General features: G+C 39.4%; 1 protein-coding gene across 20 annotated transcripts in view; it reads left to right on the top strand.

Moving 5' to 3' along the window:
• Window positions 1-25,591, top strand: part of LRRFIP1 (LRR binding FLII interacting protein 1) — a 107,015-nt gene that overhangs the window by 58,010 nt on the left and 23,414 nt on the right. For 6 of the 20 annotated variants that reach the window (XM_075180371.1, XM_075180372.1, XM_075180352.1 and 3 more), the window contains exons 2-15: window positions 2,446-2,532; window positions 5,188-5,205; window positions 6,119-6,166; window positions 6,495-6,539; window positions 6,963-7,016; window positions 7,780-7,836; window positions 8,100-8,162; window positions 10,134-10,217; window positions 13,576-13,620; window positions 13,739-13,798; window positions 15,046-15,123; window positions 17,989-18,096; window positions 18,797-18,826; window positions 21,152-21,277. In XM_075180371.1, the coding sequence (XP_075036472.1) occupies window positions 2,446-2,532; window positions 5,188-5,205; window positions 6,119-6,166; window positions 6,495-6,539; window positions 6,963-7,016; window positions 7,780-7,836; window positions 8,100-8,162; window positions 10,134-10,217; window positions 13,576-13,620; window positions 13,739-13,798; window positions 15,046-15,123; window positions 17,989-18,096; window positions 18,797-18,826; window positions 21,152-21,277 (903 nt within the window). The remainder of the gene's footprint in view (window positions 1-2,445; window positions 2,533-5,187; window positions 5,206-6,118; window positions 6,167-6,494; window positions 6,540-6,962; window positions 7,017-7,779; window positions 7,837-8,099; window positions 8,163-10,133; window positions 10,218-13,575; window positions 13,621-13,738; window positions 13,799-15,045; window positions 15,124-17,988; window positions 18,097-18,796; window positions 18,827-21,151; window positions 21,278-25,591) is intronic. The other 14 variants (XM_075180368.1, XM_075180370.1, XM_075180369.1 and 11 more) reach the window with 12 other exon arrangements.

Here is a 25,591-nt window from a genome sequence, read left to right as displayed (position 1 = left end):
TACAGGATTGTCAGGCCTGCATGTTTCATTTACAGCTGATATATTTATTACCACATCTTTGCATGTTATTCTGTTCTCTGTTTAAACTGAGCAATCATTATCTCCTCATTATAGCTGTTTAGTTTCTAATGATGGGGTTAGATATAACCCTTATATCACTCAGCCGTGCACATCAGGGGACTAATGTGATAGGTGCATTTTATTGCCTTACAAAGTCTACAAATGGTAATTTATGCATAGTCAAATCTGTATTTTAGTAACTGCCATAGTTAATATTCTTTATTTTATAAACATGTGCCATGTACTTTCTCTAAGCTATTTTTGTGCTGAAAGTTTTTTTGCAAAAGATTGTATACACACAAAATAATATTCTACGGTTATATAGGATGTTGAGCCATTTTCAGGATGTTGTACTATTACAAAAAAGCAAAGGTGAAGTTAGAGCAGGAAATTTATTTTGAGAATAGTGAAATACCTTGTTAGATGAAGTGAGACAGGCAGGGGGCCTTCCTATTCTTGTTTATGTTATGACTGTACTGCTGTTGTGTAAGATGAAGCATCATCATGGTGATATTTAATACAGCGTTACTTTACTGATAAACTCTGTCTTCCAGCAATTACGGGATTATAATTGTTTTATCTTTAAGTATTTTAAAGGGGGTGGGACCGCCTATTACAATCGCATTAGTTAACTCACTGGTTGGGAAGCTCGCTCAGCAAAACATACCAAGCTGAAGAGGGCATCATATGATTAGAAGAGAGCTGATCACGTGATGCCTTCTGTGGCAAGGTATGCCATGCTCTTAATCGCTTTAAGTAAATAACGCAATTCAATGCAGTTTAAATCAAGTAGTGAACATACAATGCACCTGGGTTGAGGAGGCATCTGGGCCTCAAAAAGGTAACTGCTAGCCTATACATTCTTTTAGACATGCTTCCTTCCCCACTTAATAAAGCTCTGAATAAATGGCATTATAATAGAACAGGTGATGTGTGTGTCCTCTTGCCTCTTTTCCTGTGTAATTAGTACGAAACACATTTATTCAAATCAAATGAACCCGCATAATGCGTTATTCCCAGGCAAGATTCATAAATATGTGCGTTCTGCAAACAGATGAGTCATATAGAGCTAGGGATGTGCTGCTATGTAGTATGGGAATCTATGATAGATTCAGGGTTTCTAGAGATATAGCTCCTATTAAGGATGGATAGATGGATGCTATTGAGATTGCTTATGTTCTATGCATGTAAGATTTTCTTTTAAATAGAGGAAGTTACAGGTTCCTTTCTCTTGACACACAGATTCAATTGATAAGTGATTCTTTAGTGTTTTACAATATAACATGGCTCATGAGGCTGCCATTACATATACTAACACAGTATAGTTTTGGGAAAGGCAGGAACATAGAACAAAGGTTGCAACTGAAATGAATTAATGGATTCCTGTGTGTGGGTTTTTCTTTATTTTGTTTTAAATAATGTTTTTTCTTTGCTGTGTATATATAAAATGTTTCACTAAAACGTAAAGAAAATTGGATTTAGCTGAGAATATCCATCCCATTTAAATAAATATAACCTAAAAAAAAGTTATTTAACTGTGTCTAGGTTATGTTAGACATATGGTATGTCTCTGTGCTGGCTATAAGAACATTAAGGAGGTGGTGTCTGCTACCTATTTGCTTGCATTCTGTCATTGTTGGTCCTTTCTGCTTTAGCCATACCCCAAATTACATCATACCCAACACCAATGATGTCACACGCATCCCGTACCACAATGTTACACCTCCAAGCTATGATTGCCATGAGAACTCTGGACATATTATCACCACCAACATAGAGTTGAAATAGTGCTATATATATATATATATAATATATATATATATATATATATATATATATATATATATATATATATATATATATATATCATACTTGCCAACTCTCCCGGAATGTCCGGGAGACTCCCGCATTTTGCGAGAGTCTCCCGGACTCCCGGGCGAGTGTGGCAATCTCCCGAATTCTGCCCACTTCACTAGGAAGTGCCCACTTCCTAGTGAAGTGGGCAGAATTAGATCCCAAACGCCGCGATTCCCGATGAATCGCGGCGTTTAGCCCCGCCCCCCGCTGTCAAATGACGCAATTTGCGTCATGACGTCACAGGGGGCGGGGCCGAAATGACGCGATTTTGGCCGCCCCGCCCCCTCACGCCCCCCTCCACTGGCTGGCTCCCGGAAGAGAGCTGAAGAAAGTAGGTAAGTATGATATATATGTATATATATATATATATATATTCTCGTCTTGTAAATGTGGATCTTTGTGTTTAATTGTTGCAGCTGCATACACATTACATGTAAGGTGCTTGTTAATAATCACATTGTAAATGGAATATTTTGTGGGAACCCCTTACTGATTTTGACTTTGATTATTCTGGTTATATTTCTGCAGGCGGAGGCAAGGTTGGCGGCAAAGCGTGCGGCACGAGCTGAAGCACGAGAGATTCGTATGAAGGAGCTGGAGAGGCAGCAGAAAGAGGTGAGGACGCTCCAGATAGTATTCACATGCCTACCAGCCTGAACTCACTCTGTCACAATGTTCTGAGCCAGTGGTGTATTTATTAAGTAAAGTTGGTACACATGCAGTGATGTGATTGTTTGACCCTGTCATTGAATAAGTGGATCTATGATCACACATAAGGATAGCCAAAATAATGCAGATCTATTCAAATCACAATGTAATTGCAGTTGTTGGATGACTACTTTTTCCAGGGCACCTGATCAAATTTCAAGGCATCCCGATCAGATTTTGATCAGGTGGACTATTGTTTCTGGTCCACATACAGTGCAATTTTGTCCCAGTTTGTTCAGAAATTACCAAATTATCCAACAGATTGTGTGAGACCAGCCTAATCCCTCTACTGTGTAGTTGTGTTACCTTTACTGTGTGCATATGCTGCCGACCGGGGAAGGATTGTCAAATTGTGGCATAGGGCAAGCAGTTTTTCCCTGGGACTTTCTAGAGATACCTACACCTGCCTAGTCCCTTGGCTATTTTTTTCAGACAACTGAAAATGCTTTCTTTTCCCTTACATTTTCCCCTTGCTTGTTGATCATTAACCCTCATATTCTCTATGAATTAAAGGTCTTCTATATCTCTTAGTATATTGCGGGCCACTGATGGGGCCCATTCTACCTCAATCAGTTGACCTCACCCGTGGGTGGACACTAGGATAGAGCTGGTCACTTGGCAATTGAAGAACCCTTGAGAGCCTCTTGGAGTGGAGATACGCATTGCTTACCTGTACAGTTATCTGCCAACCCTGTCTTTCGTGCATCTCTGAAAGTGATTCAGATCAATTGAATTTTTCTTGGCACTGCAAATCATTTTGAGGCCCGGCATCAACAGACTTGTGGCCAATTTGCCGACATATGTTCAGATATCTGTGTGTGGCCAACATTTTTATATTCGTATCTAAAGTGACTTCCTTGCAGAAAAATAATCTGCTCCTTTCTGTTAGCTGTATTGGGAGTTCAGAATCTGGCTGTATGTGCCTATTGCCTCTCCCTTTATTGTCACTGCAATAATGTTATCTTCTAACACACTTTCTAAATCCTTTAATTCCACAGGCATTTGTAGACTGCTTCCACGAGTTGATGGCAAAAGCTGGAATGCCAAATGTTACAAAATTATTGCTGGCTAGAGCTGTTGTGAATTCTTCAGAACAGCCTTGTCATTACAGTTGAGCATTTCTTTACCCTTGTACCACTTACTTCAGCCTTTCCTTATCAGACCACTTTATATACCGTTTTAGTGTGTTTTATATGAAAGGTCAGTAGCGCTATAAGTTGCAGGTGGTTTTGTGCTAGGAATTGGGCCTGTTTGACTAAGGTGTTTGACCTTAGCTCTTTGTGCTCCTCTCTCTTTTTCTTTTGTTTTTGTTTTTTTTTTAACATTTGTCCAGCCATGGGCTAGAGATTGTAGTATAGACCAACCTTTTGTGAACCATTTACTGCAGGTATGTTTGTAATATAGTGTTTATGCAAGAAGTATTACTATTATTTTTTATTAATGTTTATATAGCGCCAGCATATTCTGCTGTGCTTTATAGGGAATGATTCTTCCTTCTCTTTCAACCCATCTCAGACAGATCAGCTTTAATCCTTAGAAGAATCCTTTATAAACCCACACAAGGAAGGGTGGGAGTCACCCGTCTGTTTATTGCTGTCTTGAGATCAAGTACTGTTCTCCCTTAATGACATTACTGAGCTGCACAGACCTGTCTGGGTGTTTATAGTACGACCTATGAGATGGGACTGCTGGTGCCTATGTAGACCTGTCCTGTAAGGCACTTGTTCCATTTGCACAAAGTTAGCCCAGTGGCCATAACTGGATAATGTGCCCTTATCACAATTTCTGTTGAGGAATACATAACAAGTAACTTGTTTAGTACATTTTCCAAATAATTATGTGTTTGTTTACTACAAAATTGGAAATGGACAGATTGGCACAGTCACTGCTCCTGCTTTTATACCCCTAGCTCTGGTTACTTGTAACAGGAGTCATCAGCATAGCCGGTGTATCCCTTTTGAAATCAGAGGCGCTGGTACACTCTCTAGCTTTGTGACGTGTTATCCTGACCTAAATTGTACTCTAGATGCTGCCAATCACAAGTGTACGAGCCTCAGAGCCTGCACACACCTCCTGTCGCTGGCTTGCATATATAAATGTCTAAGGGCTTCTCTGTAAGGGAATTTAGTGATAGCAGGTCTCAAAGGAGAAGGTTTACTGTGTCTAAACACTTCCTATGTAAACATCCCTTAACACTAAGATCTATCTTCAGTAGGGTTTGTTAGAAGGTTCCTGTCCTGCTGAATTTAAAGACTGACCCCCCCCCCCCCCCCCCATTTCCCCCAAACTCTGCTAACCCTTCTTGTTAGTAACTAGAGCAACATTTTGCTAGAAAATATTTACGATCCCTAATTGAAAACTGTATAACTCTCCAAATAACCAACAGGCGCAGAGAGCTTTACCCTAATCATATGACCACTCAGATGCTATGTACACAAACAGCACCTAGAGTATTTTCATAGGTGTTTGGAGTTATTTAGCTTTTATCTATTCTCTGATCTTTTACTATATCTCTGCTTGTTTCTTTCTGACTACCTGTCCTGTTTTTCTTTCCATATGCAGATCTACCAGATTCAGAAGGTAATGTTTGTGTATATATGTTATATTCCGCATGATCGTGCGGTTACGTGCCAGTCTAATATTCGATTTCTTATCTAAATTCTTCTACCTTATTTATGGATTACAAAAACCTCTGGTCTTCATACATTTGTACAAAAGGTCACTAAGCCAGTAAGTCAGTGGAAGTTGTTAAGCTAGAGTACATCTCCTTACATATTGTACATTAGCTGTAACTGAAGATTACCTGTCTTTGAACCGTAGTACATTTCCAGTTAGTTATAGATTTAACTAAATTTGATGTTTTGATACGTTTTTACATTTTTTTTTTTTTTTTTGTACCATCTATGGATATATAGTCCAGGCATTTGCAAAAACAAACATTTGTTAATACAAAACTTTGTAATATTTTTTTTATTATGTGCTATGTAAATCTTACAAATAGTGTTTGGAATATTTAACATATTTTGGTTGGAGTGAATGACCTCTGTGTTAGAGATGAGAGTCGTTTTCATAACCGTGAAGTATTTGCCCTGTTCTGTGTAGGGCCAGAACATTTTGCATGTTTCACTGTGCTCAATTTGGCCTTAAGTGTTCCCAATGCTGTTCCAGGATTGTGTCACATAAATGTATCGGTTGCAAGGGAGGAATGCTTGAAACATGTATTATAGCATTGTAATAATGGAAATGATACATGACCTATTATATATTATAATTGTAAAAGAGCAAAATATTTGTGAACCAGTCTAGGTTTCAAATACTCTTATTTGTGTTTCTGGCTTTTTACCTATTATCTTATTTAAAAATTGGTGTGTCATGATGATATGAATCATGTGAACACACACACAATGATATGAATCATGTGAACACACACCCGTTGCATTTGAAGTATTTATCTATGATTTGTATCTGTCTCTCTTATTTCTTCTTCCTTCAGAAATATTATGGTTTGGATGCCAAGTGGGGTGACATTGAGCAGTGGATGGTACGCTTTTCTCCAGTCTCGCCCCGTCTTTGCTAAATTATATCCTATGTGTGTAGGATTTAGTTTCAGACAGTCATCAGTTTACACGCTCTCCCTCTTGTCTCCCTCTTGTGCACCCATGTGACGTTAGTGCAGAGCTATAGCTCCTACATAGATTGAGTGGTCAGAATATATGTGTGAGATTGCATGTTTCTCCCCTTTATTAAAACCCTTCTATGTCAGTCGTCCCTAAGCTTTCTTGTGCCCTCTTGTATTTCTGCTATCCATTCTTCTCTCCTTGCTCTCAGCTGCTTCATGTGTTTTTCTTGTTCCTGCAATGCATTTCCAGGAAGACAGTGAGCGATACTCACACAGACCACGGAGGAATCTCCAGGTCAGTCCTTTCCCCTGCACCGTTATGTCAGCTTATACAATTTCCATAAAAAAGCCAAACCTGCTGATTAATATAACAGAATGCTTCTTAACGCTGAGACTGCACAATGCTCTTTAAATCATATGTGGTCCTTTAACCAAACTCCATTAACAAAAAGAGTTAGGTCTCCTACACAAGGGCATTATTTTTAAATATTTCTAAAAGCCTATTAAACAGGCATTATTTCTGGAAAGTATACACAGCAATTTAATGGTGCTACCATGTTCTGATTCATTTAGGAATGACCATTTGCTTTGTAACTGAACTTAAATAGATTAGAATTACTTAGCTATGAATGCACACACCCTAGATCAGTTGGGGATATCTCTATATTCTGCTTATTTTTCTTTCTTGCTTGTTCTCCTTTTTCTTCCACCTTTGAAGGCTTCTGCTGATGAAGATGATCTTATGTCTGTGACTAGCAGGAGCAGTCTTAGGGTTAGTAACCCGAGTCCTGTCTGAACTTTGTGCAATATGTAATGCATGCATACATTTTAGTTAGTACATGTGACATTGTTACTAGTCTGGTGTGCTGTGTCCTACTAATTATCCCTGTGCATCACATATTGTTTTACTGTCTATGAGCCAGTTAGTCGTAAACACTGGCATGTGAATAAGACGTCATTTTGTCTGGCGATAGCAGCAGCCAAGGCGTACCCTGTGGCCTTCTGTACTCAAGTGTTTACGTCCTGTGTCTGGAGTATATTGAGAACCATTGTTCATAAATTTACAAGAGACACACTGAGCTAAATTTCCATTATTTTACTGTGCAGCATGTTTAGTTGCTTTAACAGGAAAGTATCCATAAAGCAAAAGTTATTTAACAAAAGGAACTTTAATAATAACTTGTGTTTTAATCCACAAAGGTTCTCCTGCTTTATCTTTTATCTCACTTCATATAATTTAATGGCATATCATTACATGAAAAGTGTCTTTAAAACGCTGTGCACTCATAGCAGTGCAAAGCAACGAAAGCCGCTCCGAGCTCACAGTCTGTGCCCATTACACAGACTGCTCACACAATGAGCGCAGATTATATTGGTTGCTGAATTAATTTACCTGTTCTAGGTATCTTTGCTTCCCAACACATGGTCCTCAGATCAATTATCCTTGCATGCTCCCTTTACTTGCTGTGTACAGGTGTGTATTATATGTCGCAGGCCTGCCTACACATCATTCCTTCCTTCTCTTTTTCTAACAGACCAATGGTTACGAGGATGAATTGCTTGGAGCAACTCAGTATAGGAAATCCAGCAGGGTCAGTGGAGAGCTCAAGATTTTCATGTAGGAGCCACACACTAGGGCTGGACATATGTCTGGTCACAAAGAGGATGGTGACGTTCAAAGTCAGCTGTGTGTTGGGGGTCTTTTAAATGTGTTTTTGTTTAATCTTTTCTAAAGAAGTTGAAAATATATCTGTCTTTATTTAAAGAGTAGGAATGATAGCCTCCAATGTCATACTGTTCCCACAACTCCATACTTCAGTAAACGTGAGTTGTGGTGTTTCTCCTTCACCCCTAGAGCTCAACAGGCAGCGGAGAGACCTTCCAGTCCTCCCGGAGGCCTCCCAGAGACGAGACAACGGTTGGTTTTGTGCTTGCCGTTTTAGTTTAGCCTTTGTGTGGCGCTTGTGCATGGGAACCGCACACTCCTTAACAAGACACTAATTTGTGATGAGTTACAAGCATTTGCACACTTTAACTGGTGGATTGTTTACATGTTTACGATTAATACATTATGTGACACTGATATTACTGATTCCTTTTACTCTACCTATAGTGATATCTATAATTAATCATTTTAAACAGAGGGGTTGTGCATAATACAGATCCCGAGTAACTACAAACTTTACACAGTCTAGGATTCTTAGTGAGAAATGTATGCATAGGGACAGAATTATTTGACTTGCAGTTCTGTGTTCATCAATAGATATTTCCAGTGTCTCGTCAGCAGGGCTCCTGTCAAGATCATGGATTGACAATCTTTGACCCTCCAGCTATTATTGGGCTACATATAACATGAGACAGGACAGTGTATTTCAGTAATTGCTGGCATGCCAGAGACTGCCCATCCCTGGTAAAACATCTGTATGAAAGGTTTTCCTTTATTCTGAATTTATCAAACTTGAATTAATCCTTGTGATGCTCACATATGTTTGGTCATTTATAAGGCACATTACTAGTCCATAGAGGAGATGTTATGCAGCACTAAATCTTTTGTAAACAAGTATTATTTTATTACATTGTTGTATAGTTTCTACTTCTATGATTCCCAGTGTTCTGCACACCTTGTAATTTTGCTTTACATAGGTGAGACTGTCACTTTTTTTTATTTTATTTTAAATCTGTCCCTCTTGTGGCCGAACCCAGAGGCAAATGTGAATTTTTTCTGCAATAGCATTGCATAGTCTGAACATAACATAATTTTTTCCCAATAAATGAAGCATAGGTGTTAGGGAGGTGCTAGGTATGCACTTCACATGCTTAAGAGATGTTTGCAAAACATAGTGCCCAGTGTTCCTGCCTTCATCATGAACCAGGTATAATTAAGTGTGTTGTTAGAGGTCACACCCATGCACTTGAAGGTTAGTGCCTGTGTCAAAAGTGATTGGAGAACAAATGAGAGACCGAGATGGTAAATGAAGTGTATGTGTATGTGGACTTTATAAGAAAATAAATGATAAACCATGGATGGTACAGAGTGGAGCATTTAGGGCATCATTTAGAGTTAGGAGCAAAACAAATAAATGTGCAAATTTGCCCCCAGACAAACCATGTTGCAATGCAAGGGGTGCAAATGTATGTATGTTTTGCATGCAGGGAAAATACTATGCTTCTTTTGTAAGTAACACATAAATACTGACTAGTTTCATTTTTTTACACTGAGATTTAGAGTTGAGCTAGGACACGCCCCCTCCCAACTCTACATCTGTCTGCACATTTTAAAATTGCCCCTTGCACTGCACCATGGTTTGCAAAGGTGTAAATTTGCTCCTGATTTTTTTAAATCTTTGCGCATACCTCTAAATGAGGCCCTCCTTGCCCATCATTTTACATCTGTTTTCTGTAGCATTCAAGTGCATGGATACACTGTCTAGCCCAGTGTTGGCTAACCTGTGACACTCCAGGTTTTGTGAAACTACAAGTCCCAGCATGCTTTGCCAATATATAGCAGCTTATTGATGGAAGGGTATGCTGGGACTTGTAGTTTCACAACACATGGAGTGTCGCAGGTTAGCCAACACTGGTCTAGCCTGTCAAGCTGTGTTTGTAGTACAGAACTTACAACATGCAAAGGGTGCCCCCAGATACCTGCAGTAACACCCAATCCCTATAGAGGAAAGTGATTAGATCAGGTTAGTTTCATTAAGGAATCAGGATTGGGATTCTCCACAGGCCACAAGTGAAACATACTGGATATTTTATCCATGGTAGGAAGTATAATTTGACATGTATCATCCTTATCCTACAGATGAAAGGTTATCACTTAGTGTACACTGTTGTGTGTGTGAACAGCTTCCATCTTTCATGCGTCTTCCTGTCTCCCTGTATGCAGAGCGCTTATTACTCTGACCTCAGCCTAGCCAGTGCTTCACTCACATCGAAGGCTCAGCAGCAGTCTGTGCACAATGGAAGTCGGGTCTGTTGCTTTCTGTACCTTTCCTTTCATCTCTGATTTCCTGTTGGATTGTATACAGTGTATATGTATAGTATAGCACCCACCCTGCGTATAATTCTGTACAACAGTGCTTGAAGGTGTTTGCAGCTGTATATTCTAAGTCTGCCAAAATGTGCGCATGTGTCTATGAATGCATGAAAAAAATGCCAAAAATGCCTTTCTTTATCTATTTGAAATGTTGGGTGGTCTGTTTTAAGTTGCATGTCAGATTAACTTTTGCAGATCTCAATGTACTGTGTACAGAGGTAGCATGCACCAAATTGTCTAACACATAATACACTAATTTATGTGTTGCGGTGATAACCATATTTATAATTATTTTAAAAACATTTTTTTTTAAAATAACCATCTGTATCTGTGGTCTAAGCAGAGGTAGGCTGTTAAAAGACAGAATAGGGGGAACTTCAAAATGATTTACAGTTACCTCCACTTCTGACCACAGAATACTGCACTGTTTAATAAAATTGGTTGTGAGGGCAGGTGTAACTTAACAAGAGTTAGACCCCTGGAGTGGCAACCAACCCCATTGGTTCTAGTATAATGAACAGGTTTATTTCCCTATGATATTAAAAGTGTTAAAAATAAATAACAAACATAACCAAACTTCAACAAACAGACTTTAGCTTTTTTTCAAATTATTCTAAACACTCCCCAAAAGTTGTTTTCCACTTTAGTAAATAAATGTAAAATAAGCGATTCTCTTTTTTCGGTCAAACCCCACATGGAAAAATGAAATGGGGGGGAAAAAAAATCCCTCAAAAACCCATCACTTTACTATCAATGACAGTCCCAACTTTGATCATTTAAAGACTAACTGGACTACCCTTCACTGCCGGCCAATCACCAGCGAAGGGGACTTGTTTTGCTTTCTTCTTCTCTTCCCTCCCTTTTTGTTTATATTTTGGACTACTGATCAAGTAATAAATAAGATTTTATTTTAGATCTAATAAGAGTGAGAACAAGGGTTATGTGAAAATGTGTTTTTCTTTCAAAAATTGTTTTGTTATAGCGGGCATTGGTCTTAAGAACCCCAGTCTGTTAGACTATGACGACTGAGGTTGCAAGTTTTCCACTACAGTAGTCTCAATCTTATGAATTACCCTGACCTACACTAGGATGATAACATTTGGGAGGGTGGGGTACAGTGTTTGGGCTGTCAAGCTGGTTTGCTATTCGTTAAGGAAAGAGGGGACACACTGTCTGTTCTTTTTATTAATCTTTCATTACGAAGTGCAGCCACCTGTGTTCTGAGCCGAGGTAGCAATCCATCACTTTCAGGTCCTCGCCTGTGTGTTTTCTTTGTTTTTCTTTTTCTACTAGTGACTGATAGATACCTCAGCTCGGACCACAGCCACTGTTGGTTCTTTATTTCCAGTTGCATATAATTTGATTCACAATGCACAGTACAGTCGTGACCAAATGTTTTGAGAATGACACAAGTATTGGTTTCCACAAACTTTGCTGCTTCAGTGCTTTTAGACCTTTTTGTCAGATGTTGCTATTGTATACTGAAGTAAAATTACAAGCATTTCATAAGTGTCAAAGGCTTTTATTGACAATTACATTAAGTTTATGCAAAGAGTCAATATTTGCAGTGTTGACCCTTCTTTTCGAAGACCTCTGTAATTCTCCCGGGCATGCTGTCAATCAACTTCTGGGCCACATACTGACTGATGGCCGCCCATTCTTGCCTAATCAATGCTTGAGTTTGTCAGAATTTGTGGGTTTTTGTTTGTCCACCCGCCTCTTGAAGATTGACCACAAGTTCTCAATAGGATTAAAGTCTGGAGAGTTTACTGGTCATGGACCCAGAATTTCGATGTTTTGATCCCCGAGCCACTTAGTTATCACTTTTGCCTTATACCAAGGTGCTCCATCATGCTGGAAAAGGCATTGTTCATCACCAAACTGTTCTTGGATGGTTGGGAGAAGTTGCTCTTGGAGGATGTTTTTGTACCATTCTTTATTCATAGCTGTGTTCTTAGGCAAAATTGTGAGTGAGCCCACTTCCTTGGCTGAGAAGCAACCCCACACATGAATGGTCACAGGATGCTTTTCTGTTGGCATGACACAGGACTGATGGTAGTGCTCACCTTTCCTTCTAACGGACAAGCGTTTTTCCAGATGCCCCAAACAATCTGAAATTGGATTCATCATAGAAAATTACTTTACCCCAGTCCACGGCAGTCCAATCCCTATACCTTTTGCAGAATATCGTATGTTTTTGATTTTTTTTTCTTGGAGAGAAGTGGCTTCTTTGCTGGCCTTCATGACACCAGGCCATCATCCAAAAGTCTTCGCCTCACTGTGTGTGCAGATGCACTCACACCTGCCTGCTGCCATTCCTGAGCAAGCTCTGCACTGGTGATGCCCCAATCCCGCAGCTGAATCAACTTTAGGAGATGGTCCTGGCTCTTGCTGGACGTTCCTGGGAGCCCTGAAGCCTTCTTCACAACTATTGAACCTCTCTCCTTGAAGTTTTTGATGACCCGATTAAATGGTTGATTTAGGTGCAATATTACTAGCTGCAATATCCTTGCTGGTGAAGCCCTTTTTGTGCAAAGCAATGATGACTGCACGTGTTTCCTTGCAGGTAATCATGGTTAACAGAGGAAGAACAATGATTTCAATCACCACCCTCCTTTTAAAGCTTCCAGTCTGTTATTCTAACTCAGTCAGCATGACAGAGTGATCTCCAGTTTTGTCATCATCAACACTCACCTGTGTTAACGAGAGAATCACTGACCTGATGTCAGCTGGTCCTTTTGTGTCAGGGCTGAAATGCAGTGAAATTATTGTTTTTGGGATAAAGTTAATTGTCATGGCAAAGAGGAACTTTGAAATTAATTGCAATTCATCTGATCACTCATAACGACATTCTGGAGTATATGCAAATTGCCATCATAAAAACTGAGGCAGCAGACTTTGTGAAAAATAATATTTGTGTCATTTTTAAAACTGTTGGCCATGACTGTACACATATCCATGACATGCATAGTACTATTCTCTCAAAGTTCCATCTGTTGGCAGAAAAATGTATTGCAGGGAATTTCAATATTACACTAAACACACTTGATGCAATATGTTTCCTTAAAGCTGCAATAGAATGTAAACACCCAGCATTAGAAAACCGTTTGTGTTCAACATCTGTATAGCACTCCAGTGAGACCCAGGCTGAATAAAACTGGTCTAGTATAGAGTATAGTGGGACCACTGAGTTGAAATTGTTAGTAATTGAAGCTCAGCCTCTTATTGTTTAGCGTAAAACCAGCATGATTTGCTTTTCTTTGCTTTAAACTTGAATTCTTTCCTCTTGCAGCCTTCACTATTAAACTGCAACTCCCTACCTTCCAGATCCCAGCGGGTGGGTTATCTGTCAGTCCACTTGATTTCTTCCTTTTTATTTATTATTTTTAGCTATCTTCTCTTTTATGCTTTCATTCACCCCAGCTGACTGTCTTCTGTCTGTTCCCTGCTGGTAGGGGTCTCTGTATGATGAGGGGGTCACCAGTGGCAGCCGTCGCTCTTCAAGTTCCCGACCTGTGAGATTATTTTCTTTGTGTTTCTCCTGTATAGTTAGTAATAAATGTCTGGAACTAACATGTACATGTGGACTATAGATTCAACAGTAATTATACAAGACAATATTTATTTTAGATTTCGCCTGCACAAAAAAAAAGGTTTACTTTTCTTTTTACTCACAACATTGGTCTTTTGTGTAGTTGTGGTATAGCTCTGTGAAACGTAGGTACCGTGTATTTTTTTTCCATATAAATTCATGACGTTTCACATTTGGTAAGGTGTTAAACTGAAGGGTAACTTCTGTCCCCAGTCATTTGCATAAATTATTATAGACAATTAACCTATCCAAATCTTTAGTGTAAACTTCAAAAGAATATGCGTAAAGAAGTAGTTTTAGATAGAAATACACTGTTTTGTCAAACATTTCTACCAATTTATAGTTTTTAGTAAGTACAAATGCCATGACCTAGGGTGACAATGTCATTTGTTTTTGTCATCAAAGTTGTTGTGCCTTAGAAAAAGAATGGAAAAAAGATTCAATCTGGTTGTAGAATTTTATTTGCATTTGATTTCATGTCTTCCACACACTGATTTTGATTAAATTTAAAATAAATCTATCAACTTGTATGGCCACATTTCAACAAGTGGGTGTACTTCATATATGGGAAATCCTGGGTGAACAGACAGAAAACATATCCCTTCCCTTTTATCTCTGTTGGGATTGTCTAGGGGGTTATGCAGGGTTGATCATTTTACAAAACTGAGTGTCTGCTTTTACAATGAACGCCTCTGATATGTGCTTTAGCACATATGACTCTCAATTATCAGCCATTTAACATAAAACATCTTTAAATGTAGTTGTCCTTGCCATATTACTGGTGTCCCCATAGCACATGCTCTACAGAGTATTTAGATACTAGGAATAGTTTATCTACGCTGTAGTCCTAAGAATCTCTTGCACACACAGTTATTTTTAGTACGCCACATAACATGTGGTTTTCTTAGCAGGGGTAGATAGAGGGGCCTGTAAATAGAGGACAGGCCTGAACTTTGCCGTTGGGTAAAGATCAGGGTCATCATCCTTTTTCTCTTCTGTGATCTTTATCCATTGTTCTGTAAAAAGAAGACAATATTTTTTTATAAAATTTTATGGCATATCTTCTTAGGTCATCTCTATTTATTTTTAACAAATGCTGTCTTTCTGTGTGTCACGCTATTCCATTTTGCACTCTTTGACGTCAACTTCTCCCCTGCTTGACTTTGAAAGCCCTCTGAGTACAGTTGTTACCTGGGCTCTGGATCGCGTGCCTCCTCCCGTGCCAGTTCTGCTCGTGCCAGCCCTGTGGTGAGGATTGCTTTTACTTCTTGCTCTGTTCATTTTAGTGTTTCATTGTTTCAGTGTCTAAGTTAAAAGCCTAAAGGCCACTTTAAAAAATGCTACGTGGGTGTATAATGAAAAATATATGAGAAAAGTGGCTGAAACAGGAGTGATGAAAGCGGTGGCGTGACTAGCTGTTTTTGGAGTGTAGTTTGTTTAGCTCGCAGTGAGTAAACGCATTGTCTTTTTCTGATCCTGCTGCTGTTCATTTTTTTATTACTCCTAAAAGAGTAATTTGAGTATAGTTTCACTGTAAGAATTCTGTGTTTCTATGCAGCTAAAGAGTTAATGTAAGCCAATCAAATCAAATGTACATTGCAGGGACCTGCTGTAAATACTTACAGTATAAATGAACAATTCTGTTATAATAATAAACATCTAATAATAAGTACATCCATTGCAAATCAGCAAAAAGAAAAACAAAATGAGATCATTGCAGCAAATGTTAGTTTGAGATTCATTGGAATCCAGAAGAATGCTTGAAAAATCTGTGTGTACAATGCAATACACCTGAGGGGAAACCACTAGAACACATAGCGTTCAAGATGCTCTTATATGGAGATGTTCAGTATGTATAGAAGGAGTACACAGATCTTTTTTTGACCTAAAAGCCATATTGGGGGGGATTGCACTCATTTAAAGGGGTTGCCATAAAAGGATAATTTTCTTATAAAATTAAAATCTATAGATTTCACTGAAAAATAAGAGGAACATCTTTGCAGTTGTGCCATAGCTCTCAACATTGGGAAAGTCCCCGTAGAAGGCTGCTAGAGTGGGCATGGTCATGGCATGTAGGAGGAGTGGCCGTGTCACAACAGTGATGTGCCATGCCTCTCCCCTGAAACTACATATTGTGACCTCTGTAACTCATCCCTCCCGACATGTAGCGCATATCTACTCCCCTCCCCTTGTCCCAGGTCTACTGTCTGTATTATTATCAGCACTCTACTTAGATATCCAGTGAGGACGACAAGGTGGCTCCAAGGCAGTGGCAGAGAACATAGTGTGGGGGGAGCATCTACCAAAAGTAAATTGTTGACAGACTCTCCTAGTTTTAAGTTAGTTATTTTTTTTCAGTAATATACATGTCAATTTGCAATTCAGCTAATTTACTAAAGGCAAACTGCAATGTAAGTCTTCACTTTTTGTTCCCCAATCCTGTATGGGGGTAATAAATCGCCTACATCTCACAATTGCAAGAATCATTGATTTCTGTATTGTGAAGTAAGAGCCAGGGAATCTCTTAAATGGTGATTTGAAAAATACCAAGAAAATCTTCAAAAATATTCTTGCTGATTTCAGACATCAAATTTTCTTTCAAAATAATGAGATGCGTGAGGGTTCCTGTCCATTATTCTATTAAATGGACCATGCATTTAAATGGGTGCAGAAAGCTCATAGAAATTCAGTGCTGATTAAAGTGAATATATATTTAAAACCCCAAAACATTGGAACTAATTGTCCTAGCACGCCCTGGGAGCCTTGGCCTTTGGACATGCTGGCGCTTATACAAACTACAAATGCAAGAATTCCCTGTCAGCCAGGGCGCATTGTAACAGTTCCACAGTAAAATTTACTTTCTTTGCCAGCCTTCCTTTTTTTTTTTTTTTAAAGTTGTACTGGAGGTCAGTACCTATTCAGCCAATCACAAACTGCCAGAATGTAAGCATTGCTTGTGATTGGTTGAGCTTTTTTCCCTTTCATTTCTATTTTCAATGCGTTTCAGTGTGCTTACTGCTCGTGTTGAAATTAAATTAAAGTGGTTTGGAAAAAATAAATAAACATAAAATAATCTAGATTGGGGAGTTTGGTGGCCTATTGATCTTCCCCTTAGTCTAATGAGAGGATCTGTGATGTACAGGGACAATCCTTGCACTTCTAGAAGGGAGAGGTTCAGGTGTGACTATTACAGTGGATTATACATATATTGGAACTGTATTTCTGTATGATGGTCACATCCATTTGTCTTGATACTACCAAAGGAAGTTGCTTTCTTGTTCTATGTCGTTTTATCATGAGGTTACTTTTCTTAATTAGAATGTTATAGAGGTCCTCCTGAAGTCTTATCCTCCGTCATAGAAATACGAAGTCTGTGACAGTAACCAGGAATGTGGAAGACAAATAAAATGGGTAACGTTTTGGAGGGTAACCCTCCTTTCTAAAGACCTGACATGCATGCACTAAAACAGACATTTAAACATATGGAGCTGAAACCATGGAAAACATCCTGTAACATTGGAGGCTCCAATGTTAAAGGATGTCTTCCATGGTTTCAGCTCTAATTTGGAGCTATACAGTAAAAAAAACAAAACCTCCTGGGCTAATCCTAACTGTGTAGAAATGTAAAATAAAGGCTAGTTAAGATCCCATCAAAACATTTTTATGCGCAGAAGAACCCTAGTCAAATTATTTTCAATCTCTTCTAATGCTGACCAGCTTATGTTTGTTTTAGTGCTTATATGTCACATTTTGAGAGGAGGATTTGCTCCTTGAAAATGCTGCCTATTGTACTTATGTCTCCCCTTCAATACATTTTCTAAGTGCTTTGTCGCAGCCCTGGTGTTTGCTACTGGTTTCCTATTTCTAGTTACTATTATAACCTGTTGCCACAGTGTACTTCGTTTCAGCATAATTGCGGTTTATTGACACATATCTGTTTTACATGAGATGGTTTTGTGAGATTATATTTGCAGGAGACATTTGTAACAGGCCAACCTTTGTCGGTGAACTGCAGTCATTTATAGTTCTTTTCCAACATATCCTCTTGCCTCTGGTTGTCACGGCATTTCCAATATGCTCGCTCTTGTAACAACTGCCCATTTCCTCTATAAGCAGTCTTCAGATCCTCCTGGCCCATCTTTGTTTCGACGTGGGTCGGCCAATGGCAGTCTCCCTTCACTGAGTCACCTTGAAGATGGGTCTGTTCCTACAGTGAGCAGAGTGAGTGTGTGGATGTGGGGCATGAAATGCCAATGTATGGGTGTTGCCTGCTGACTCACTAACTAGAAACCTGGCTGCATTTGCTGTATTGAAGACTTTTCTGAGAATGGTCACTTGACAAATTGTTAGCATTTCCATAGGGAACAAAGATGCATATGGAATAAATTTGCTAGATACATACTGAAAATAGACAGATTTACAGTATAGGTAAACCATTCTTTTAATGCAGTAATTCTTAACCTGTGTTTCTTGTTTGTCTTTCCTGGGACACACGGGTTCTACAATTCTTTTACCTGATGCGCTGAACGTCATAGGACATATTAATGTTGTACTCCCCTAGCGTGAACCTTAAGGCATTCATAGGATGTCTGTGACTCTCTTGCTCAATTATAACTCTCGGAATGCTCTGCCAGTGAGTTGTAATTTAATGCATGGAGAGCTGAAGGCTGCTCAGCCAAGTATGGAATCAGCCATGATCACATTGCCTAACACTAGCTTGTGAGTCCTAAAACTATTTTGATGTGTAATGAGTTTGCTTTAGCAAAATTGAAAGCATAAATGTCTATCATGTGCTAGTGTGCTTAACAAATATTATTGACTTGGTATTTGTCAGTATGTTTGCCAGTGCTGGACAAGCTCCACCTGGAGTTAAAATGTACCTATGCAGTGTTTAACTTGTATCTATTTTTTAATCTTACAGGTGGAAGAAAGATCAGACTTTGTAGAGAAGGTGAGACCTTTTTATTTATTTTTTTAAAACCACCACACTGTTGCTGTGTTAGGCCCACTCCAGCTCCATTCTATCTGATATTACCTGCTATACTCCGGAATGCCATAAGTGCAATATCAATATGTATATGTGTTTTGTGTGTATATATAACGTATATACACCGATCATCGAGAACAAGTCAAATGAATAACATTGATTATCTTGTTTCATTGGTACCTGTCAAAGTTTGTGATCTATTAGGCAGCAAGTGAATAGTCTGCTCTTGAAGGTTGATGTGTTGGAAGCAGGAAAAATGGATATGCACTATAGCATATGGATCTGAGTGACTTTGACAAGGGTCAAATTGTGATGGCTAGACAACTGGGTCAGAACATCTCCAAAACGTCAGGTCTTGTGGGATGTTCCTGGTATGCAGTGGTTAGTAGCTACCAAAAGTGGTCCAAGGAAGTACAACTGGTAAACTGGCAACATGGTCATGGGCGCCTGTCACAAACGCCAAGCCTGTCTCTGATGCAGCAATCTGAAACAGCTGGCTGTGACTGGAGTCGCCTTAGTGACTTACCAATGAATACACCTTTTCTGCCACCACAAAGGAATTACTATGGCGTCCCTGCGTTCACCAAAACTACTTATTAATGTTTCAAAATTAAATTACAAACACATGTAGCATGAGCCTTACTTGGCTTCGTAAATTCACACAGAATCATGGAAAATATTCTAGATTAAATTTATTTAATCCGAAAAAAAAGTTTCCAAGGCTTAATTACAAAACGTTTATTCACAAGACATACAAAATAAGTTGCACAGTAACAAGTTTCAGAAATAAATCCGGACTCACTAACTTACTTGTTAAGACTTGGCGTGAGAGGAGTACACTTTGGAAAAGAGGGCACACTTCATTCTAGATAGGTCTCCTCAAAGAAATGAACAATTTTACTAGGTAAGGCAGATGATTTAAACCTTTCTCACATAGCTCTCACCCCCACCTTTGGAGGTTGACTCTCAGTCAGGACAGATTGATCCCCAGAATGACACAGGGCTTTCGAAGTAGTTATCTATCCCTGAGATATATCTGACATCTCAGGCATGATTCTCACCTCTGCTCATTCTGCCCGGCTAATCAGGTCCACATCCTCTGTATACACAAACTCCTCAGCGACACTTATCTGTCCCTAGGCCTGGCTAATTTCAAAAGACTCTTTGTCAATTGCACAGGTCAGTCAGTGAAGCACACTTTGAAAGGTTACATACAATATACACATTGTCATACATGAATATTAAGGGAAAATAACAATAATACATCGTCACAGTGTCCAAGGCTCATTAATGCGTGTGGAGAGCAAAGGCTAGCCCTTCTGGTCCAATCACACAGAAGACCTACTGTAGCACAAATTGCTGAAAAACTTAATGTTGACTATGATAGAAAGGTTTCAGAATATATAGTACATTGCAGCTTGCTGTATATGGAGCTGCGTAGCCATAGATTATTCAGAGTGCCCATGCTGACCCCTATTCCCTGCTGAAAGTGCCTACAATAGCCACGCGAGTACCAGAACTGAACCATGGTACAATGGAAGGACGTGGCCTAGGGTCTGATGAATCATGTTTTCTTTTACATGTTCTGAACGGCTGGGTGCATGCGCGTCATTTACCTGGGAAAAAGATGTCACCAGGATGCACTTTGGGAAGAAGTCAAGCCGGCAGACGCAGTGTACTGATCTGGGCAATCTTCTGCTGGGAAACCTTGGGTTCTGGCATTCATGTGGATGTTACTCTGCTGCTAACATCTTGGTACCACCTACCTAAACATTGTTGCAGACAGAGTACACCTCTTCATGGCAACATCATTCCCTGATGGCAGTGGCCTCTTTGGTAGGGCGCATCATCCTGCTGACACTGCAAAAATTGTTCAGGAATGTTCTGAGGAACATGACAAAGTTTTCAAGGTGTTGACTTGGCCTCCAAATTCCCCAGATCTCAATCTGATTGAGCATCTGTAGGATGTGCTGGAAAAACAAGTCCGAGCCATGGTCGCCCCACCTCACAACTTACAGGACTTAAAGGATCTGCTGCTAACATCTTGGTTCCGGATATCATAGGACACATTCAGAGGTCTTGTCCATGCCTCGACGGGCCTGAGCTGTTTTGGCATTGCGAAGGGGATCTACACAATATTAGACAAGTGGTTTTAAAGTTGTGGCTGGTCGGTGTATGTACAAATATAAACCTTAGTTCCTCTGCTGCTGTAAGCTTATTGTGTAACATGTATGTTTTAGTGGACCCAAACCTACTGATTTTATGGTTTTATTTTCTCTCCTGTTCCAGAGCGCCCGTCCTGTGTCCAGTCTGTCTGCAGCCACTCTTGCTTCCCTGGGTGGGACATCTTCACGTAGGGGCAGTGGAGACACCTCCATATCTGTAGATACTGAGGCGTCTATCAGGGAAATAAAGGTAATTGCGCAAACATATTACTTTAAAGGATGAGTAAATATAACTACTCCAGTAAAGTTTTAAATCCTCAGCCTCCTATTTAAGATTTTGGCAGTCGTTGCACACAGAGATGGGTAGAGAGTACATGTGTACCCTTCTTCTGATCATGTGATCTGAATTCCTCTTTACACTATCAGTTATTGGCATCAGGACACTTCTTTTCATTGTATGTGTGGTTTTTGCTGAATGATACATGATGGTCAGGGTTTATACATTGAAGCATCTACAACAGTTTATGTACATTTGTGGAAACTGATAGTAATGTATTCGATAATTAAACCTTGCTGCGCTGCTGTGGGTGAGGTGGTTAGAGAATGTGATGCTGCTCAGGAGGATAGGGTTAATCCCTCCCCCTAGTTTACAGTAGCAAATGAGTAGACAGATTGTGACGCTTCAGTAAAAGACATTAAAAAAGTATAAGAATAATGAGCTCAAAAGAAGAAGAAATATATGTAAGAATAATGACGAGGTCTAAATGAACAAAAATAAGCCATCTGAATATTGTATTAGGGTTTATAAGAATATCATATCTTACCACTGTACAATATTATAGGCTGAAATAATTATATATCTGGCCTCTCAGTGTTACCTTTAAGATATTACAATCGGCAATGCACTGCGGCTATAAGATAAATGACAAAAATTATGTTGCAAAACATAGTATAAGTAATAAGGCTCTAGAAACACAGATTTAACAAAGCACGTTCATATGTAAGAATCAGCTGATATGTAACAGTGTTAATTATCTGGTACCCAACAAGATGTAAATCAGAAGTCTCTAGAGTCACAGTTGTCTCAATGTAAGATCACATATGAGATTCATCTGATGTGAATCAGTATCCGCATACACCTGGTAAACAGAATCTGTTAGGAATTGTGTTTTCTAAAGTAAAGATGAATAAAGTCTGGGGCCTTGTGTAAATCAGTCCAATTGCACAGTCCTATATATTGTCCCCCAAACGAAGAGATCCAATGTCCAAAATGCAGATGGAATTCGCAGTACAGTCAATGACTTGTAGTCTTCCTCCATATAGCAGAGATAGTAACAGGACGGATGTTATGAGACTTGGTTGGTGTTGCATGGTTGTTATGCCCGGATACTCCAGTCTCCTCTGTGTCCCTCCGTAAGTGCTGGTATGTGGTAGGATGCTGGAAGTGATAGTAGGATAGACCACGGCCTAATCTCTCTGTGCATGTGGCAGAATCAGAGTTGGATGGCTGTTTGTGTCCCAAATGAGTGCAGTGTAACGTGACACTATGCGGTCCTTGAGATAGGTAGAGAATCAAATACCGACGCATTTCACCCGATTGATGGGGCTTACTCTGCTATATAGAGGTAGACTACAAGAACTGTCATTGACTATACTACGAATTCCATCTGCATTTAGGACATTTGATCTCTTCGTTTGGGGGGACAATTATATATACACTGCCATTGGACTGATTTACACAAGGCATATTGCTTTTATTCATCTTTATTTTAGAAAGCACAATTCCTAACTCCTAATTTGATACTGGTTACCAGGTGTATGCTGATACTGATTCACATCAGATGAATCTCACATGTGATCTTACATCGAGACAACTGTGACTCTAGAGACTTCTGATTTACATTTTGTTGGGTACCAGGTTATTAATATCGTTCTATATCAGTTGAATTCTCATATATGAATTTTCTTTGTTAAATCTGTGTTTCTAGAGCCTTATTACTAGAGATGCTCACTGACCCCCGTGTTTTGTTTTTGTTTTTGGATCTGGATTACCTTTTGTGCTTTGGTTTTGGTTTTGCAAAACCGCCCTTGTGTGTTTTGGTTTTGGTTTTTGTTTGGTTTTGTTTTGCAATTTGTTAAAAAAATTACATTTATTTGTGCTAAAATAACATAATTTAGGTATTATTTTGTAGCTACATTATTATTGACCTCACTAACACTAATTTCCAGTCATTTTTTTTTATTCAATTTTGACCACCTCCTATGTCACAATATGATTTTCATATACTTGAAAAGAAAAATTGCTGCAGTTCTTGCCAGTGATGACAAAAAGGCCATTGTCATGCCTGGGCATAAGACCAAAAATCCACCTCTTAAGTGTGGAATTATTTTTACACAAATCCTGGCAAGAGTTGTCTATCCATTTGTAGCATTTTTAAAGCCACACTCAGTAGAGGTAGGGATCTTAACCATCTGGGATCCTCATCCATGTTTCGTCATTTTTCAGCGAGTTCTTGGAAAACTGTTGGGAAAATCAGAAAATTAGATTAAAAAAAATAACAACAAGCAGTCCAGCATAATCTACCTCCCTTCTCTCATCTACATCCCAGCACCTGCAATCTTTCCCCCCCAACACCTTCATAATCAATATCCCCTGAACCAACAATTGCCAGTTAAACAATCCTTTGCGAGAGGAAGCAAGAATGAAACCTGTCACCTAGTCGCAAAGCGGATCACAGACGCCCTGGGTACTATGCTAGTGTTAGATCTGCGTCCAATGTCCACTATTAATACAGTTGGTTTAAGACATTTAATTGAGGTGTTCTGTCCCTGTTAGCAAATGTCATCACTATACCATTTTACTAGAAAAGCTAATTCTCTCCTGTACCGGAAAGTTCCTAAACATTTAATTATTGGGCGACAAAATGGCATTCTACCCACTGTACACTTAACCACAGATATGTGAACAAGCAGAACTGGGCAAACTAAAGATTATATGACTGTGAAAGCCCACTGGGTTGGTCATTCGCCTTCCCCAGCATGGACAGCAGCAGCATGTACCCAGGCACGTCACATTTTTGAGAAGTAGGCTACTCTGCGTATCAGCGGCTTCAGTAAGAGGCATACAGCTGACAATCTGTTCCAAAAACTAAGGGATGTCATAGAAAGATGGCTAATCCTGCTTGGACTCTCCTGAGGATATGTCATTTCAGATTACGACCCCAATATTGGTCAAGCATTACAGCGGTGTTGAATTCCATCACATTTCCTGTTTTGCACACACTATCAACTTGGTGTTACAGAACTTTTTAAAAATGACATGCAGGAGATGCTGTTTGTGTCCAAAAACATTTAGGGTCAGTTTCTGGTTTTTGCAACAGCATGTAGGAGAATGCAGCAGCTGCAAGAAGACTAGCATTTGAGAGGAATATACTTTAGTCCTGTGAAGAAAGTGCAGACACGGTTAGCTTGAGTCAAGTGATTGCCTTAATAATACATTTTGAAAAGGTGCTTCAGAAAATTATAGTGTGAAATAAAACAAAGTAAATGTGCTAACTATATTTTAATTGTAGATTAAATACTTAATTGTCTTCGCAAGCATCCAAGACTTATCAACATCTTGTTTGGATGTCTTCTCCTTCAGTTTCTCTGACAACTGCTTGTTGTAAAAATAATTGCTTTCCCAAGACACCCAGTGGTGATGCAGATGAGTCCGCACAACATTTTGATATTTGCTCTGCTGTAAAAAAATTGCCCAAAAATCGTGACAGCTCTGCCCTAAAATCAACTAGTAATTCCATTTGGAAGGCCATTATCGGCAATTACATCATACTACACAGACTTCTATGATGGTAGGATGAATTAGTATTGTTTGAGGAAGATTATCACTAAACCCTGCCACCTCTCCTGTTTTGGAATGAGCTATGGTACAATAAAATGTAACTGCAGATTTAGACCAAGACTGTCAGCCCTATTATTTCTATTTCAGCAATTACAATTAGCAATGGAGCTCTTCTCTTTGGGTGTTACCTATATAACGCAGCACAATTTGCCTGCTAATTCTACAGACAAGCCTGCTTGTCTTCCTCTTCATCAATGACTCTTAGCAATTTAGCACTCGTCTTTGAGTGTATATTACACCCAAACATTATTAGTGCAAATTAGGAAAAATAGTAGAATTGGTTGGAGTTATGGTCAAGGTCACACATTTTTTTGACAAATCCTTCAAACCAGCCCAGATGTCAAACTGTTGTGGTCTGCCACCTGAGTCATCCCTGCTTGTGTTTGGAAAGTGCAAATTGGTACCAGAACCTCACGTGCCACTGGTGCCACACTGCTGCCTCTGGTGCAGGACTTACACAATCAACCGCATCATCATCAGCGCCCTCGTCGGATACCCAAATCTCCCCCACATCATCTTCTAAAGACAGTGTCATCATCACTTGGTTTATCACCGGCTACACTTGGGCTGTTCAAGCACACATCAGCAGAACTGCTGAAAGGGCCCCTCTTTATGGGTACACTAACAGAATGCTCACGATTAGACATACCACTGTTGGATGGA

Source organism: Mixophyes fleayi, chromosome 7, assembly GCF_038048845.1.
Source record: "Mixophyes fleayi isolate aMixFle1 chromosome 7, aMixFle1.hap1, whole genome shotgun sequence".
NCBI lineage: Eukaryota > Metazoa > Chordata > Amphibia > Anura > Limnodynastidae > Mixophyes > Mixophyes fleayi.
The sequence above is the reverse complement of the archived record's forward strand: the minus strand, read 5'-3'. Positions and strand labels throughout refer to the sequence as shown.